This window comes from Oryx dammah, unplaced genomic scaffold, assembly GCF_014754425.2.
Source record: "Oryx dammah isolate SB20612 unplaced genomic scaffold, SCBI_Odam_1.1 HiC_scaffold_5, whole genome shotgun sequence".
In the NCBI taxonomy this organism is placed as follows: Eukaryota; Metazoa; Chordata; class Mammalia; order Artiodactyla; family Bovidae; genus Oryx; species Oryx dammah.
This window is the reverse complement of record NW_024070189.1, coordinates 85040755-85060167: the sequence shown is the minus strand read 5'-3', so window position 1 is coordinate 85060167 and position 19413 is coordinate 85040755. Positions and strand designations below refer to the sequence as shown.

At 35.7% G+C, this 19413-nt stretch overlaps 1 protein-coding gene across 1 annotated transcript in view; it reads right to left on the bottom strand.

Moving 5' to 3' along the window:
* ADAMTS19 (ADAM metallopeptidase with thrombospondin type 1 motif 19) overlaps positions 1–19413 on the bottom strand; it is a 265491-nt gene that overhangs the window by 182826 nt on the left and 63252 nt on the right. The window contains exons 4-6 of the mRNA XM_040241768.1: positions 16063–16235; positions 14476–14559; positions 13651–13808 (exon numbers count right to left, since the gene is read on the bottom strand). Of these exons, the coding sequence (XP_040097702.1) occupies positions 13651–13808; positions 14476–14559; positions 16063–16235 (415 nt within the window). The remainder of the gene's footprint in view (positions 1–13650; positions 13809–14475; positions 14560–16062; positions 16236–19413) is intronic.

Genomic DNA, 19413 nt, shown 5'->3' with positions numbered 1-19413 from the left:
ATTGATAAACTAGTTAATTCATCATGGATAATTAAAAATCGGCCATTACAACTTGATATGTTAATCTTCACTCTATACAAAATCTTTTCCTTTATATATGACAGATATATAATCCTATTAATTCCATTTGCATATGCCTTAAAAATGTTCTGTCCCAATTGAATGAAAGGAAATAGCCCCCCCCCCAAAAAAAAAGAGAGAGAAATTTAATTGAAACAAATAATCAAATTGCCCATCAGCACAGATGGGTCTTAAAATTTATGCCATTTTAGTAAAAAAATTATCTTTCTGAAAATACATGCCAAAATTAGAATGACAACTCTAGAAAAATGAGGGAAGATACACTCAAATTTTATCCCATAAATGTAACTACTCAAGCTATCCTAGCCTAAACTTTCATGTTAAACTAATGGATGGCATTGCCTTGAATATTCAAGGTACAAAACTGAAAACCTTAAGAATCCGGGCAAAACAAGATTGCTGTTAGTTATAACCATTTAAAAAAAAAACACTTTGATTATTTGACAGCCACTAAAGTACCTAACCTTAACTATTCCCAACCCCAGCACCTTTCCAGCAGGAAGCTACCTTCAAATATGTCATATTTCCTGGTTATATTTATTTATTTATTTTCTGGCTCATAAATCTTTTTTTTTTTAATTTATTTATTTTAATTGGAGGTTAATTACTTTACAATATTGTAGCAGTTTTTGCCATACATTGACATGAATCAGCCATGGGTGTACATTTGTTCCCCATCACCTCCCTCCCCATCCCATACCTTAGGGTCATCTCAGTGCACCGGCCCTGAGCACCCGGTCTCATGCACCAAACCTAGACTGGTGATCCGTTTCACATATGATAATATACATGTTTCAAGGCCATTCTCTCAAATCATCCCACCCTCACCTTCTCCTACAGAATCCAAAAGACTGTTCTTTACATCTGTGTCTCTTTTGCTGACTCACATACAGGGTCATCGTTAAGCATCTTTCTAAATTCCATATATATGCATTAATATACTGTATTGGTGTTTTCCTTTCTAACTTATGTTACTCTGTATAATAGGCTCCAGTTTCATCCACCTCATTAGAACTGGTTCAAATGCATTATTCTCCATAGCTGAGTAATATTTCATTGTGTACATGTCCCACAGCTTTCTTATCCATTCGTCTGCCAAAGGACATCTAGGTTGCTTCCATGTCCTGGCTATTATAAACAGTGGTCACTGACTTTAAATAACAGAATTTACATACAGGACACCCCCCTTCAACTCCAAACCACTTTTTCAGAAGATCTAAAGTAGACAGTATAGTAAGGAAGCGTGAATGGCCCTGGATCATTCAAACTTGGGCAGAGACTTCAAGAGTTTCTTCACCATTTTTCTTGATGTTTGGTTCTTTTGTTCTTCCTTTAATTCTGAATACTACACAGAATCTTCTCCACATATCAAAAAGAATCCAAAAGAACCTCCTCTTGTGTTCCACTTGGTCCACACTGGACTCTGTGACTCAAAACCAACACCAAACGATATACAAAAATATACCTCCTGGTAGTACAACATATCCAGAGACTGAATATAATTACAGATGAAGAGGAATGAAAAAGGTTTGCTGATATTCTTGTAATAAGTAAAAGACCAGACACGGATGATCTAGAAATCGAATTTATCACAAGGACACCATGCCTAGTTGTAGAGGTTGTGCGCTGCTTACTAATGGCCCCTTTACATCACAACAATGTAAATGCCTCCCCCTACTGTTGTGCAGTGCACAGCCTACACAATAGGATTCCTTAGGTGCTTCTCCCATGCCAAGCACTTGGGAAGAGAAATAAAAAGATAAAGTTCAAAAAGGCTTCTGCACTGAAAGCCAAGAAGAGAATGACATAAAATCACCTCTGTAATGTGTAAAGGGCCTAGGATCAGTGATGAAGAAGCCTGGGGAATTGTAATAAATAAGAGATAGTCCTATTTTGCAACTGCCTTTGCCAGAAAACAAATGGAGAGAGAAACACCCAAAACAGATGATACTGAATAATATGGCAATCCAGAAAACTAAAGAACCACATGAAATCAAATCTTTACCTTAGGGCCAAGAATCATGGAGCATAAAGTATATTCAGATGTAGAGGGAAAGAGATTTTATGTGCTTTTTCTAAATGTACAATACATCATATCATAATGCATAAGGCTGCAAGATGACTTTGATTTACATAATGTGGAACAAGGGACTTCATCTGTAACTAAACAACATGATAAAACTATGAGAAATGCACTGCTTATTGTCAAGGGCACTTAAGAGTCCATCACACAGCCAATTTCTGTTCAGTCAGCAAACAAGTGAATAGAGCACACTTTTTTTTCCAAAAATTCAAGGTCTTATATCCTAAAGCACTGGAAATACCTTTTAGTACCACTGAAAGACAAATCGTCAACAGCATTTTAAAAACTTCAGATCAGGCTGTAATTCTTAATCTTCAATTCTTCAACTGTACACTGCTTTTCAGAGGATCAAAATAATGTAATCCCAATTTCATAATATTCAAAGATTGTGAGGGGTAAGGGGGACAGAGATTTGTGTGCTGCCTAGACCTGTGATCAAGTGGATTCAAATTCTCTCATTTTTGGCTCATGTTGGCTCTGTGTGCCTGAAGTCTGCATCACAGAGTTTCATTATGTGAGTTTATGGAAATGATACTGCTAGACTTTGGCAACTGGGAAGGCCAATAAATCCTGCTTAAGTTCTGATTTATATTGAGAAAAATGAAATGTAGCCTTTAATTTCCAAGAGTGAAGATTCATCTGAGAATAAGTCTCATTGTAGAATTTTATAGTGCCTTGGGATATACCTATAAATGATTCATTCAAAAATTATTCTATGATTTGTATGAAATTAATGTATTTCTGCAATGTCTCTATTTTATTACCTTTTCTATCTTACTAGCCAATGGCATTATTTTGAAGCTAAGTTTCAGAAGTATTGTAGCAAAAGCATTTTAGTAAATACTGAAAAACAAAAGTATCATTATTAAAATTAAATTCTAAATTAAAGAGTATTTTCAAGACATACAGACTTGTCCTTTCTCTATAATTTCAAAGAGAAATGTGAAAGTTACACTAATAAATCATGGAATTGATAGTTGGGATAAAGTGTTTTGTGTTTTTGTTACTATGAACCCATACAACTAGGTCAGCTTTAAGCTATTTACTTCATTGTGTCACACAGAACAATTTAACAAACAAATGACTGCAGAAAGGTTTGGACTGATACATACATTATTTACTTGAGTTGAAACCAAAATTAATAACTGAGCTATTATCTCTTCCTGTTAATGTGCTCACATAACATACAACATTTAATGATGACCTAGTATGAGCATTTGCAAGATACTAGGCTGTTATGCAGAGAAGGCAATGGCACCCCATTCCAGTACTCTTGCCTGGAGAATCCCATGGACGGAGGAGTCTGGTGGGCTGAAGTCCATGGGGTCACTAAGAGTCGGACATGACTGAGCGACTTCAATTTCACTTTTCACTTTCATGCATTGGAGAAGGAAATGGCAACCCACTCTAGTGTTCTTGCCTGCAGAATCCCAGGGATGGGGGAGCCTGGTGGGCTACCATCTATGGGGTCACACAGAGTCAGACATGACTGAAGTGACCTAGCAGCAGCAGCAGCAGCAGCAGGCTGTTTATGAGTTCAGTTTGTAAAACATGGATAAGACCATGGAATCCACAGAGATTAAAAATTTTTATCTTATTTTTTATAACTTCACTTCCCTGGTAGCTCAGAGGGTAAAGCATCTGCCTGCAATGTGGGAGACCTGGGTTTGATCTCTGGGTCAGGAAGATCCCCTGGAGAAGGAAATGGCAACCCACTCCAGTATTCTTGCTTGGAGAATCCCATGGATGGAGGAGCCTGGTAGGCTACAGTTCATGAGGTCGCAAAGATTCAGACACGACTGAGCGACTTCACTGTCTTTCTTTCTTTACAAAGCTAAAGATCTGAACATCTGTATGATTATACCTACTAAAAAGGGATTTTTTTTCTTCCTCAATAACTCAAACCATTCATTTAGACTTTCCTAATCAATGGTGGAAGGTCACTTAGAGAGGTAAACCTTTCCTTACCTTGGGCTAATTTTTACTACTAGGGCACTGGAGGGCTTCCCTTGAGGGTCTCAGCTGGTAAAGAATCTGCCTGCAAAGAAGGAGACCTGGGTTCTATCCCTGGGTTGGGAAGATCCCCTGGAGAAGGGAAAGGCTACCCACTCCAGTATTCTGGCCTGGAGAATTCCATGGACTACAGTCCATAGGGTCGCAAAGAATCAGACACAACTGAGACTTTCACTTCACTTTTTCAGGGCACTGGAAGCAATAATACAGAGAAAAATGATCCTCCAAATAAACTTTAGCCCCACGGGGAAATAAAGGCAAAATTATATCAGTATCTATCAATATGTTATATGTATATATCCTTTGACAGGTTTTTTTTCTATTTTCAACTAGATTTTTATACCTGTCACTTTCCAATAAAACAGAAGCAATCTACTAAGCCCTATTCTAGGTCCTATTTATCAAGAGGCACAAAACTGAATCAACATTTCTGCTAAAGGGTTTAGGAAGTTCACAAAAATCTTTCTTTCCATGAAACATGGAATGGCTTAGCAAAACTATAGCAAATTTTGTCTCCCAAAAAAGTTTTTCCATCAGGTTTTGAGTAGAAAAACTTTTTAGAAAATGAAGCTTTAGTTTTCTATCCATAACTAAATGATACATTAGAAAGAACAATCCTTTATTTTGTCTTATCTTTAAAAACCATAGTTTGGGCATACAGAGTATATATTTAGTCTTTTGGTAGTAGTTCAAGTTTTGAAAATCTGAGGACAAATAATAATTTTACAACTGACTTGAGCCAGTGAATTGAGATTATAAAACACAGGTTTTCAGTCCTAATGAGCAGGATAAACCTAGAGACTGTTATACAGAGTGAAATAAGTCAGAAAGAGAAAAACAAATATCATATATTAACACATGTATATGGAATCTAGAAAGATAGTACTGATGAGCCTGTTTGCAGGGCAACAGTGGAGATGCAGACACAGAGAAAAGACTTGTGGACACAGCTGGGGAAGAAGAGGGTGGGACAAATTGAGAGAATAGCATGGAAACATACAATATAAAAACAGATAGCCAGTGGAAATTTGCTGCAAGATGCAGGGAGTTCAAATTAGGAAGTCTGTGACAGTGAACAGGGTTGGAATTGGGTGGGAGGTGGGAAGAAGGTTCAAGAGGGAGGGGGCATATGTATACCTATGGCTGATTCATGTTGATTCACAGCTGAAACCAACAAAATACTGTAAATCTATTATCCTGCAATTAAAAAATTTTTAACAACACAAATATTACTGTAGAATATTATCTAGAATATTCTCACAAATCCCAGATATGACTACTTTTGATTCATTCTTTTAATATGTTATACTAGCCTATGTGCAAGCAAGTAGTTCAAATGCATTTTATGAGCAAAATTTGACAATAATGAAAATGGGCTTTGCTAGTAGCTCAGCTGGTAAAGAATCCGCCTGCAATGCAGGAAAACTCGGTTCAATTCCTGGCTCAGGAAGATCCCCTGGAGAAGGTATAGACTTAGCCACTCCAGTATTCTTGGGCTTCCCTGGTGGCTCAGCTGGTAAAGAATCCTCCTGCAATGCAGGAGACCTGGGTCCGATCCCTGAGTTGAGAAGATTCCCCTGGAGAAGGGAATGGCTACCCTTCCAGTATTCTTGCCTAGAGAATTCCACAGACTGTACATTCCATGGGATTGCAAAGAGTTGAACACAACTGAGTGACTTTCACTTTCAATTTCACTTTGACAATAATGAAAAAGATTATATTTCTAAGTACAAGAGCAAGTACACTGTAATTATTCTAAACAAATACTAGCACTTGTTTACAATCATATATAGATAAAGATGTTAATACATTTTTCTCTAAATGTGAAAATTCAGAAAGCTATAAAAATATAGAGTAGTCACATAAATTAGGATATTCTATGCAATAAAACAGTATGTCTGTTCCTCCTTCCAAATGATACAGACCAAATATGAGTGTATTAGCTTCCTGTTAGCTTAATACATAGAAATCTGTTGCATTTCTATACACTAACAATGAAAGGTCAGAAAGAGAAATTAAGGATTTAATAGATAAATTATCCTATTTACCATCACATTAAAAAAGAATAAAATACTTAGGAATAAACTTACCTAGAGACACAAAAGATGTGTACTCAAAAAACTCTAAGATACTGATAAAAGAAATATAAGATGACACAAACAAAAAGATATACCATGTTCCTAGATTAGCAGAATCAATACTGTCAAAATGATTATACTACCCAAGGTAAGCTACAGTTTCAATGTAATTCCTATCAAATTACAAATGGCATTTTTTTTTTTTTTGCAGATCTAGGACAAAAAAATCTTCAAATTTGTATCAAAACATAAAAGACCCTGAATAGCCAAAGCAATCTTGAGAAAGAAAAGACAGAGCTGGAAGAATCAGGCTCCCTCACTGTAGACTATACTACAAAGCTACAATCATCAAAACAGTATGATCTCTCACAAAGACAGATATATAGATCAATGGAACAAGATAAAAAGCCCCCAAACAAACTTTCACACCTTTGGTCAATTAATCTACAACAAAGGAGGCAAGAATATACAATGGAGAAAATACAGCTTATTTATTAAGTGATCCTGGTAAAACTGGATAGCTACATGTAAAAGAATGAAATTAGAACACTCTCTAATACCATACATAAAAATAAACTTCATAGTGGATTAAAGACTTAAATGTAAGGCAGGATAATATATAATTCTTAGAGGAACACATAGGCAGAACACCCTTTGACATCTATTGCTGCAAGATCTTTCTGGACCTGCCTCCTAGGGTAATGAAAATAAAAACAAACATAAACAAATAGGATCTAACCAAATGTAAAAATGTTTGCAAAGCAAAGGAAACCATAAATGAAACAAAAAAGACAACCCTCAGAATGGGAGAAAATAGTTGCAAACAATGCGACTGACAAGGGATTAATTTCCAAAATATACAAATAGTTCATGAAGCTAAATATTTTTTTAAAAATCAAAAAAATGGACAAAACGTCTAAACATTTATCCAAAGAAGATACACAGACGGCCAAAAAACACAAAAAAAGATGCTCAACCTCACTAATTGGTAGAGAAATGCAAATCAAAATTACAATGAGGTACCTCCTCAAACTAGTAAGAGTGTCCACCATCAAAAAGTCTACAAACAACAAAATACTCAAGAGGGTGTGGAGAAAATGGAACCCTCTTACACCATTGGTGAGAATGTAAATTGATACAGCCATTGTGGAGAACAGTATGGAGGTTCCTTAAAAAACTAAAAAGAGAGATACCATATGACTTACCAATCACACTCCTGGGTATATACCCAGAGAAAAGTATAATTCAAAAAGATACATGCACTCCAGTGTTCACTGTAGCACTATTTACAACAGCCAGGATATGGAAGCAACCTCAATGTCCATCAACAGAGGAATAGATAAAAAAGATGTGATATATATATATCCTTTGGAATATTACAATGGAATATTATGGAATATTACTGGAATATTATGGAATATAACAATGGAATATTACTCGACCATAAAAAGGAATGAAACTGTGCCATTTGCAGAGACATGGATGGACCTAGAGATGAGTCATAGAGAGTGAAGTAAATCAGACAGTGAAAGGCAAATATTGTATCATATCAATTATATGTGGAACCTAAAAAAGGGTACAAATGAACTTACAAAACAGAAACAGACTTACAGACTTCAAAAACACACTAATCTACCAAAATAGAAAGGTGGGGAGGGATAAACTAGCAGGTTGGGATTAACATATCCATACTATTACACATAAAATAATCAACAAAGACCTACTGTATAGCACTGGAAACTCTACTTAATACTCTGTAAACCTACATAGGAAAATAATCTGGAAAACAATAGACATATGTATATGTATAAATGAATCACTGCTGAAAATAACAGCAAAGTGTACACCTGAAACTAAAACAATATTGTAAATCGACTATACTCTAATATAAAATAAAAATTAAATTTAAATAAATAATAAATAATGTAGTAAAAATCCAATAGCTTTAGTATATAAGGTAGACTTATAGTCTTTCAAACATATAAAACATTATATGTTTCAGTATTTCATTGAATTCTAAAATTCGAAAGCAAGGCAGGCTCATCCTATTGAAACGTAAAGTGTAAATTATTAAATAAACTTTCACTAGATATAACAGCCAAAAGAAGAAAAAGGAACTGATACTTGTTTCAGAATTCCTAGGTGTCAGGAATTTTACACATTATTTTCTCATTTAAATTTAAACTGTAACATGTTCAGAAAATTCCTACTGGTAATACTGAATATCTGGAGAAGGAAATGGCAACCCACTCCAGTGTTCTTGCCTGGAAAATTCCATGGACAGAGGAGTCTGGTAGGCTACAGTCCATGGGGTCGCAAAGAGTCGGACATGACTGAGCAACTTCACTTTAATATCGAATATATCACACTAACCCCATACTTTGGCCACCTCAGGCGAAGACTTGACTCATTGGAAAAGACTTTGATGCTGGGAGGGATTGGGAGCAGGAGGAGAAGGGGACGACAGAGGATGAGATGGCTGGATGGCATCACTGACTCGATGAACGTGAGTCTGAGTGAAATCCAGGAGTTGGTGATGGACAGGGAGGCCTGGTGTGCTGCAATTCATGGGGTCGCAAAGAGTCGGACACGACTGAGCATGAACTGAACCCCATAAAACTGTTTTGTCACTCAACAATATTGTTAGCCACAGCAAATGATTCCTAACTGTATCTAAGATAATGAGGAATGCAATAATAACCATTGGCTGACCAACTATCAATTAAAAACATTTATTACATAATACAAAAGATATTTCTGATAGTATATCTTACACACTAATAAAAGTTTGCACAGGATTTTATACAATTATTTATGCTTGGAAAATTATTGAATGGTCACTTTATGTTAGATGTTATAGAAGATGTCTTATATTCTTCTCTCTGTACTATTAGCCTCACCATAATGAGACGAATAGAGGTCAAACGGTCAACTCCAAAATTACCAGCTACTGTTTGGGTAAACACAGGTCATATTTCTTTGATTATCTTTCTTATTTAGTCTTAAAGTTGTATATATTTATATATCATATATGTAAATACATAAATACAAATATAATTTTAGATGCAAATTATCCATTAAATATGTCTATTGCAAGTATCTAATATTTTCATTTACATATCAATAGTTTTGGATATGATGTGGTTTTAATTTTCAAGAAGCCCAAATGATTAATAATTTTTATTTACTGCTTTTTGTATCCTATCTAGGAAATTACTGTCCTCTCGTGGTCATGAGCCACCAGAAGATTTTGTTTTTAATAAAAGTCTTATAGTTGTAGATTTCTATGATCCATTATGAATTAACATCATACAAGGTGCTAAACAGGGTTGAGATACATTTTTTTCAAATGGGTATCCATATGTAAACAGACTATCTTTTCATCACTGAACCATCAGCTAATGGTTTTACTGAACATCAATTGACCATATATATGTGAATGTATTTCCAGGCTCTTTATTCTGTTTCACTGATTTGTATGGCTAATGTTCTGTCATAGCTATACTGTTTTGACTACCAAACCTTTATAATAAGTTTTGAAATCAGAAAATATAAGTCCACCCAATTTGTTCCTCTTTTACAAAACCGCTTAACTCTTCTATGTCCTTTTCTTTTCCAAATAAATATTGGAATCAGATTGTAATTTTTAAAACCAAAGCAAACCGAATGAAAAACCTGCCGAGATTTTCATTGGGATTATAGTCACTCCATAAGTCAGTTTAGGGAAAATAGACATCTTGATAATACTTTGTCTTCCAATAAATAAACCTCTATTTTTATCTCTAATTTTTCTCAGCAGGGCTATGTCGATATTATGTCATTTTCTTAAATTATTCTCAGTGTTTTATGGTTTTGGAAGTTACTTTAAAATCTTCCCAACTGTTCACTTCCTCCATATATAAATATAATTCTTCTTCTAAATTGACTTTATATGCTATAGCCTTGTAAATTTCACTTGTAAAGTCTAGCAATTTTTCCACTAGATTTCTTAAAATTTTCTTTGTACCAAGTCATGTTATCTGTGTAGAGACAGATTTTAATTTTTCTTCCCAATATTTATACCTTTCCTTCCTCTTATAACCATCAGCACAATACTGAACAGATGAGCTAAGAGTGGATATCCCTTGCCTTGCTTCCAGTCTTATTAGCTACAGATTTTGTGTGTATAAGTAGGTGTAGACACACTTTCACAGATTAAGAAAGTACCCTTATGAATTCATTAAGAATTTTTGTTGATAGGGTTTTTTCAGTCAGTACATTAGTGATATCATTTCATTATTTCAGTGATCTTTTCTTTAACAGGAAGTCAGTTATTGATCTTAATGTTGTCTCCATTATTGTAATGTATCCCTTTTCTCTAGCCAATTCAACATTCTTTTCTATATCTTTGGTTCTCACCAATTTTCCTATGATATGCCTCTGTCTCTAAGTTGTTTTTTATGAAAATAACTAGGTCTAGGTCTCTAGGTTTTTTATGAAATCTGTGAAAAACTTTTGACATTACTTCTTCAAATAATTTTCATACCCATTCTCAACTCTCTTCTCAGATTCCAATGACAGCAGTATTTGGTAAATCCAACATCTAAGCAATCTCAAAAAGTTGGCTTAAAGCTCAACATTCAAAAAACTAAGATCATGGCATCTGGTCCCATCACTTCATGGGAAATAGATGAGGAAACAGTGGAAACAGTGTTAGACTTTCTTTTGGGAGGCTCCAAAATCACTGCAGATGGTAACTGCAGCCGTGAAATCAAAAGACGCTTACTCCTTGGAAGGAAAGTTACGACCAACCTAGATACCATATTGAAAAGCAGAGACATTACTTTGCCAACACAGGTCCGTCTAGTCAAGGCTATGGTTTTTTCCAGTAGTCATGTATGGATGTGAGAGATGGACTGTGAAGAAAGCTGAGCACTGAACAATTGATGCTTTTGAACTGTGGTGTTGGAGAAGACTCTTGAGAGTCCCTTGGACTGCAGGGAGATCCAACCAGTCCATATACACAATGGAGTATTACTCAGCCATTAAAAAGAGTACATTTGAATCAGTTCTAATGAGGTGGATGAAACTGGAGCCGATTATACAGAGTGAAGTAAGCCAGAAAGAAAAACACCAATACAGTATACTAACGCATATATATGGAATTTAGAAAGATGGTAACGATAACCCTGTACGAGAGACAGCAACTTTTGGACTCTGTGGGAGAGGGAAAGAGAGGAATGATTTGGGGGAATGGCATGGAAACATGTATATCATATAAGAAACGAATCTCCAGTCCAAGTTCGATACAGGATCCTTAGGGCTGGTGCACTGGGATGACCTGGAGGGATGGTACAGGGAGGGAGGTAGGAGAGGGGTTCAGGATGGGGAACATGTGTACGCCCATGGCGGATTCATGCTGATATGTGGCAGAACCAATACAATATTGTAAAGTAAAAAAAAAAATAATAATAAAAAAAAATAAATAAAGGAGATCAGTGCTGCATGTTCTTTGGAAGGACTGATGCTGAAGCTGAAACTCCAATACTTTGGCCACCTCATGCGAAGAGCTGACTCATTGGAAAAGACTCTGATGCTGGGAGGGATTGGGAGCAGGAGGAGAAGGAGACAACAGAGGATGAGATGGCTGGATGGCATCACCAACTCGATGGACATGAGTTTGGGTGAACTCCGGGAGTTGGCGATGGGCAGGGAGGCCTGGCGTGCTGCAATTCATGGGGTCGCAAAGAATTGGACACAACTGAGTGACTGAACTGAACTGAAGCAATCTCAGGGTCTGATTCTATTGATAATTTTTCCTTGACTGTGGGTCACATTTTCATGTTTCTTTGCTTGACTAATTTTCATTATATTCCAGACATTGTAGATGATATATTACAGAGATTCAAGATTCAGTTATATTCCTCTGAAGAGTGCTTTGTCTCTTTTACTTGCTGGTCACTCTGAATGTAGGTAAGTTTAAGTTTATTCTTTAGTAGGGAGGATATACCAAAAGCTCAAGATGATTCCCAAGCCTTCGTAAACTGGTGGGACTTAACCTCCAAACTGGGCTTGGTTTCAGGCTTTGTTAAGAGAGGGTCAGGAGAGGGCATTTCTCTGGATCATGGTGCCTATTAAGAAGGCCTCTTAACAGTGCCTCTGTTTTCTCAGATAAATGCCTCTAAATCGTGCCTTTGTTTCCTCAGATAAATGCCAGGAGTAAAAACAAGGTATTAGCAAGGCTGCTTTACTCCCATGGCCCAAATATGCTCAATTTCTAGAACCTTAACTAGCAACAGCACCCTGATAAATTCTGGGTAGTTTCTATGTGTAGCTAGACCAGCCTTTGCAAAGTCCTCACAGGTGATCTGCATAAGAACTTGGCACCTCTGCCTGCAAAGTATCCTCGTCTCAGTGCTTTCAATAGGAGCACTGTGTTCTACTTAGATGCCAGCTTGCTGTACCATTAAAAAAATTGTCCCAAGGCAAAGTTGGGTTGGCTGTGGGGCTCACTTAGTAAATTCTCCTTCTTTCAGAGACTGCACTGCTATTTCTTCAATAACTGAAAGCAGTTACTTCATAAATGTTTTTCAGTTTTATGGCTGTTTATTGCAGAGGTCTAGTATCAGGTACACCTACATAGCTGGAAATGGAAGTCTACTTGTGTTCTTATATAGAGATTGTTTTTATCTTTACAAATTCTTTACAAGTAGAATCGTTTTTATACAATTCAGCAAAAAGAAGCCATTATGAATTCAATAGACTCATTATAGAAAATCACTTTTAAACATCACTGTGTATTCTGTGATGTGAAATGTCAACATTAAAAAAAAAATTAAACTGCTAGTTAACAATGAACTACCTAATAGCTGTAAGCAAAATAGACTTATATTTAAGTTTGTGAGTTTATACAGAGTGTTCATAGAGAGTTAATTGTTCTTCATTGTTTCACCTTATATTTATACTCAGTGCTGAAATACAAATGCAGCTCAAAATTAACTAGCTAGAGACTTAATTAAAAATTTTTCTTGCAATCAGAAATTGTTCAGTTTAACATATTGGGCATTTTACATGATGATGACAGGAAAACATACCACGTAGGTTCATAACTTCAAAGTTCCACCAAAATTCATCAGTGCTTTCATTTATCATCATCAATGGCTATGTCTTTGCATCAAAAATTGAAGGTAACTTTTTAAATATTAATTAACCAAATGTTTAGTCAATATGCCAGCCAATATGTGGCTGTTCAGAAATCAGTTATTATGAATTGAGGAAAATGACTAATAGCATTATGCCAAAAGTTTTTTGGAACACAAAATCTGGAATAAAAGCATTCTATGAAGGGATTAATAGGATTAACAGCATGGCCATCAAATTAAGAATGTCATTTAATTGGCTTTAAAAAAAACTCACCGTGTTATAAGTATAGCTGCATCCACTGAGGTCATGTCCTCTCCCCAACTTGTTGACATCTCTAAATGTATATCATTCTTTTTGCCAAATTCCTCATGCTGCCACTTACAAAAACTCTCTAGCATTTTCTCTCCATGATGCCCAATATACAGATCTGCCTGCAAAAGAAGAGATTTCACTTCAAGGCAAATTATTCTCAGATATACAGAAAACTAAAAACCAAGGGGACTTCTTGAATTACTAGAGCCGACTGCTGACCATAACATTAATTAGAACCTGGAAGACATTCAGGATTAATTTTTCCTGAGCTAAAAAATCTTAAAACTTTGTGAAGGTACAATAATTACAAAACCTGTTTAATGCTATTCTGAAAAAGAAGAGAGTTGCAATGGAATATTAAGAATGTGTAACTTTTAGACTTAAATCACTCATTATTTCTACAATTTTAACAAAGGTTTTACAAAGCTAAGCAGTATGTTAAAATGATGCCACAGAACAGTCTCTGTTTAAATTGAATTACAGATAAAGCACATGTTTAAATAAGAAAATAAAACTGTCATTAAAAATTACTTTTAAAAATTGCATTTTGCAAAGTTAAGGTTTGTTGTCAGGATCCTTGGAAACTACGAACATTCCATTTTTGGAATATAATTGAGGTATTAACTAAAACCAACAGCCAGTTTTATGTACATTTCAAGTAACTCAGTGGATATTTCTGGATTTTAAGTCAATAAAAAGTAAATCCCTAACATTCCCTTTACTTAAAAGTACCTGAATACAACTTCTCACCCACTGAATTGAACAAAAAACTCAAGACTTTCTTACTGGAGTTTCATGGAGCAGAATAAGCTTTATCACACGAAGATTGACCTGCACACCAAGACTCTTGTGTTGGAAAAGGTTAAAAACCTAAAAGCAAATAAAAATAAAAATCCTAAAATAAAACTGAAAGACATCTTAATTTTTCTTTAAGTCCAGACCAGGGAGAAGTCTCAATTCAGTTGAGCAATTTTATATATTTCAAAAAAATTTTTAATTACTTTAAAATTAGCTTAATAAGCAATAACTAATTCACTTTAGACACCAAGAAATTCAGACCTAGCATTCTGATAATATACACTACAATCGATGATCTAAGCATTTCAATGCGAGGGAGAGGGGGGTGCAGAGGGAAGATTGGGCTTTCCACAGTAGTAAAGAGAAGAATTTTAGTAACTAAATTCTAGAAATTTTCTTAAGATCACAAAATGCCAGTGTCCTTTCTTCTGAGAAAATGTCCCCAAAACAGCCTGCTTTATGCCACCTCCCAATTTATCCTTTACAGTTTTTACACTCCCCAGGACAACTGCCAAACAGGAACAGGATTTTCAAAGCTCCTCCCCTTCAATGCTGCCCATGAAGACATGCTATTGTTGCTTAATGGTTTCAGGTCACCATTATAACTGGTATTTCCAAAACATGGTATATGTAACAATGCTGGAAAGCAAGGCAAATTTTTTATGCAGTACCTTGATTTTTTTTTTGGTAATTTATTATAGAAAATTAAAACTGGCATACTAAACCCACACTTTCCAAGGCAGTACTATTTAAAAGAGACTGAAGTTGGTAAGCTATGCCTGTCTACCCTTTACAAAATGCTGGTGAAGTGGTTGTTCAGTAGCTAAGTATTTATCCTTGTACTAGTGGTTCTTATCTTGCCTTATATGGCAACTCGAATTATAAATGGACATCTGCCATTGGCTTTCATTTATGTTTATTCTCTCCTAAGAAACACTCTCCATGAAACACTCTCATTCTGCCTTGAAGGAAGTTTACTCAACAGGGTATATAGTTAAGTCAAAGGATTCAGGCAGTAGGTATAAGGATTCAGATCCCAGGTACAAGTTAGACTTTTGTGGTCCAAAAGCTATCAACCAAAGTTAGCTACCTGTGATTCAACTCTTAGCTATTACATCTTACTCATCAACCAGTATTATATCTGACATGCAATTTTACATACCTACGTAAGAGCTCAGTGGATCACCAACCTCCATTTTTGTTCCACCTCATAATCTACAGTACTTTGGGTGGGGCCATACATATAAACAAATACAACATTTCTGCTATTTCAACAAATGGCCTTTTATAAAAAAGAAGGAAAAGAAGGACACAAAAAAAGAGACAAAAGAATAACAGAAAAAGAGTTTTGCCACATCAAATTAACAATAAGGTTTTATTACTAGAAGGTATAAGTTATTATTTTGATATCTCTTTTGAGATGGATCAGTTTGATACACCTATTTTTTTCTTACTGATGTCAATAGAAGAAAGGAATAGTAATGAGTTAATTTTTAAAGAACTTCATTATACTCACACATTTCTTCCTTAGAGTTTTCTTGAAAAAATTCCAAGCGCACTTTAAAGTTTGCCTACCATATTTAAGATGGTTAGAATGAATCTCCTGGCTGCATCTGCTCCATGATAGGAAACCATTGCTGGGTCTGCAACCACTACAGTCTCTATGTTGTATTCTTGAGGTAATTTGTATGAATATCGTTTCCCTCTTCCACTTTCTGTTATTTTTTTAGATTTAGGTCTTCCTTTATCTGCAACACAGAAATGAATTTTCAAATGTGCCTCTATCTTAGCAAAATGAATACAAATCTCCACCTCTTCAATAATTAAAAAGAAAGTTTACTGAATACCAACATGTGCTGATGATATAGTGGTGAGCAAGACCATAAAAGTTCCCTGCCCAGGCATCAGACAGACTGGACTTCTACCACTGATTAACTCTACCCCTTGGGAAACTAACATCACTCAGTCAGCCTTAGTTTCCTCATTTGTAAAATGAATAACAGTAACACCTGCTTTCTAGAGTTGTAGGTGGCCAATAATAAGATCACATTAGTATGTATAAATAAAATAATTCTATAAATAAAAGACATCATGGTTTTCTTTTGGAAACCAGTGATAAGATAAAGGTCTACTTGCCAGAAGTGCCTGAAGTGACTGCTCCATACATCCTAATGTCACTAAGTCGTGTCTGACTGTTTGTGACCCCATGGATTGTAACCCACCAGGCTCCTCTGCAGGCAAATGTCTCTAATTACTCCAACTATGTATGGGCTACAAAGGAATTGGTTCTGTTATCCATCGGAATAATACAGAAGTTATGACCTCAACACAGCAGATTCTTCAAACAGAGTCAAATAAAAGCAGTAACCACCAATGTTGTGGGGAGGGGGGTGGGAGGGGGGTTCATGTTTGGGAACGCATGTACACCTGTGGTGGATTCATGTCAATCTATGCCAAAACCAATACAGAATTGTAAAGTAAAAATGAAAAATAAATAAATAAATTTAAAAAAAAATTAAAAAAAAAAAAAAAAGTTGGCTTAAAGCTCAACATTCAGAAAATGAAAAAAAAAAAAACAATAAACACCTTTATACATTTATATAAAAATGGAAAATTTCTGTTTATGAAAATATGCTACTATCAGAATGAAAATCATTCAACCAAGAGGGAGAAGATAATTACAGAACTTTTCCATAATAAAGAAATGAAAAGCTACTCTAAGTCAATGACAGATAACTGAACTGAAAAACTGGCTGCAAATCTGAACAGGCATTTCTAACAAAAAGGAGATTCAAAAGGCTAATTAGCATAGGAGAAGGTGTTCAGTCTCACTGGTCTTCAAGGAAATGCAAATTAACCACAATAACTTAAATACAATTTCAGAATGGCTACGATAGACATGATTATATTCAATGTTAACAAGAAGGTAAGGACAACTAGAAGTCCCATACTCATATGAGCTGGGAATTTAAATTAGGATAAACAATGAAAAACTGGTTGGGAGTATTCACTAAAGCTGAATAATTGTACACCCAATGATCAACATTCTAAAGTACATACTCATTAAATACATGCACATCAGGTGTAAAAATTACTCATAGCAGCATATTCTTAACAATTCAACTAGCCATCAATAGTACAGTGGATAAAGAAATTCTGTCCTATTCATAAAATGGAATGCTACATAGCAGTGAGGGCTTTCCTTAATCTGTCTGCAACGTGGGAGACCTGGGTTCGATCCCTGGGTTGGGAAGATCTCCTGGAGAAGGGAAAGGCTATCCACTCTAGTATTCTGACCTGGAGAATTCCATGGACTGTATGGTCCATTGGGTTGCAAAGAGTCGAACACAACTGAGTGACTTTCACTTCACTTTACTGCATAGAGCAGTGAAAACAGATGAGCCTCACAAACATACTGCTGAGCAAAAGAAGCAATTACAAAAGAGTAGGCAGTGTATGATTCCATTTATAGGAACATCACAAACTGGGAAGATGGGATGTTAGAAGTCAGGATAGTGACGATCTCAGGCTAAGAGAAACTAGTGCTGAAGAATGGGCACAAGGGCAACATCTATGGTGCTGATACTTTCTATATTTTGATCCGAGTAGTACCTACTTATGCTTCACTTTGGGAAAATTCAGCAGTCGGACACATCGTTTGCACAACTTCCTATATGTGTGCTGTGATTTAATAATGAATTTGTAATTTTAACAGCTTTGTTGAGGGGTAATTTGCAGGCCATAACAGGTAGCCATTTCAATGTACAATTCATTTAGTTTTAACAACTTTTTATAACTGCACAGCCATCTCCACCATTTACTGTTAAATCAGCTATCATCTATTCTTCTTGCCATTTACTGAAATTCTGTTGATTTTACTAAATAGCTGCTATCTTCTTTCCCAAATCTGTACTTGTTGGCCAACATCTTTTATATTTTTTTTATTCTAATTAGTGGAGTCCCCAGAAGTAAACATGTGTGTTTAACAGAATCCCACGGATATAAATAAGTGTGTCCATTTAGTCATGTTTACATGGACATATCTAACTTTGTTTTGAACTGGAAGGTGTGTATGCTTGTAGTTCTAGTTCATCCTCTTGGTTTCTGATACATTCCTTTTCTAGAGGCTTGTTCCAGGTACTTGACTTTGGTGTGTATTCTGTTCTATTCTACTACCTGTTCCACTTTAATTCCCTCCTAACACATTTTCATGATGCCACGATTAGTTTATCTCTTCTGTTATTAAACTTCTGGGTTCCTTCTATTACTAACTTCTAGGTCCAAATAAGTTAGCTCTGAGATCTAATGTGATTCCATCACAGTTGCTGGTTACTTCACTATTCTCAGATATCTCCATAAATTACAGTTTCTCATTTTTTTCTCATGGGGACACAAACTAAAAATCAATTTAACAAACGAAGTTTTATCCAAATGTCAAGGAGATCAGTTAACTAAGTTAATCAAAGTGTCATGAAAATAAAATGCAAAGAGCCCTTATTTAACAAAAATAAGCGTTATATCATGAAACAGCAAAAATCAAAAATGACAAAAGCAACAGGAGCCATCTGCAACAGAACTGAGGCAGGAGGTAGATGAGTTCCCTGCCTCCAAGGCACAGTGATTGGAGATTCATCCCCTGTGGACTGAAATTCCAAGATGAGAATAGTAGGATAACTGAGAGAGGAGGCCAGGCCCTGCCCAGAACACATTTCTCACTCTCGGAGACAGGAGACCTCCCCAACTATATATGGGCAGAAAGGCTCCCTGGCGGTCAAAAAGGGAGTAATGCTAACTGATGCCAGTCTACCCATAGGACTCTTTGATCGAATCCATCTTGGCTAACAGTTGCATATGCACACATGGAAGGATCCTAAGATAAACAAAATATGGACTGTAAATCAGGCAAAATAAAATGATTGGCAAAGG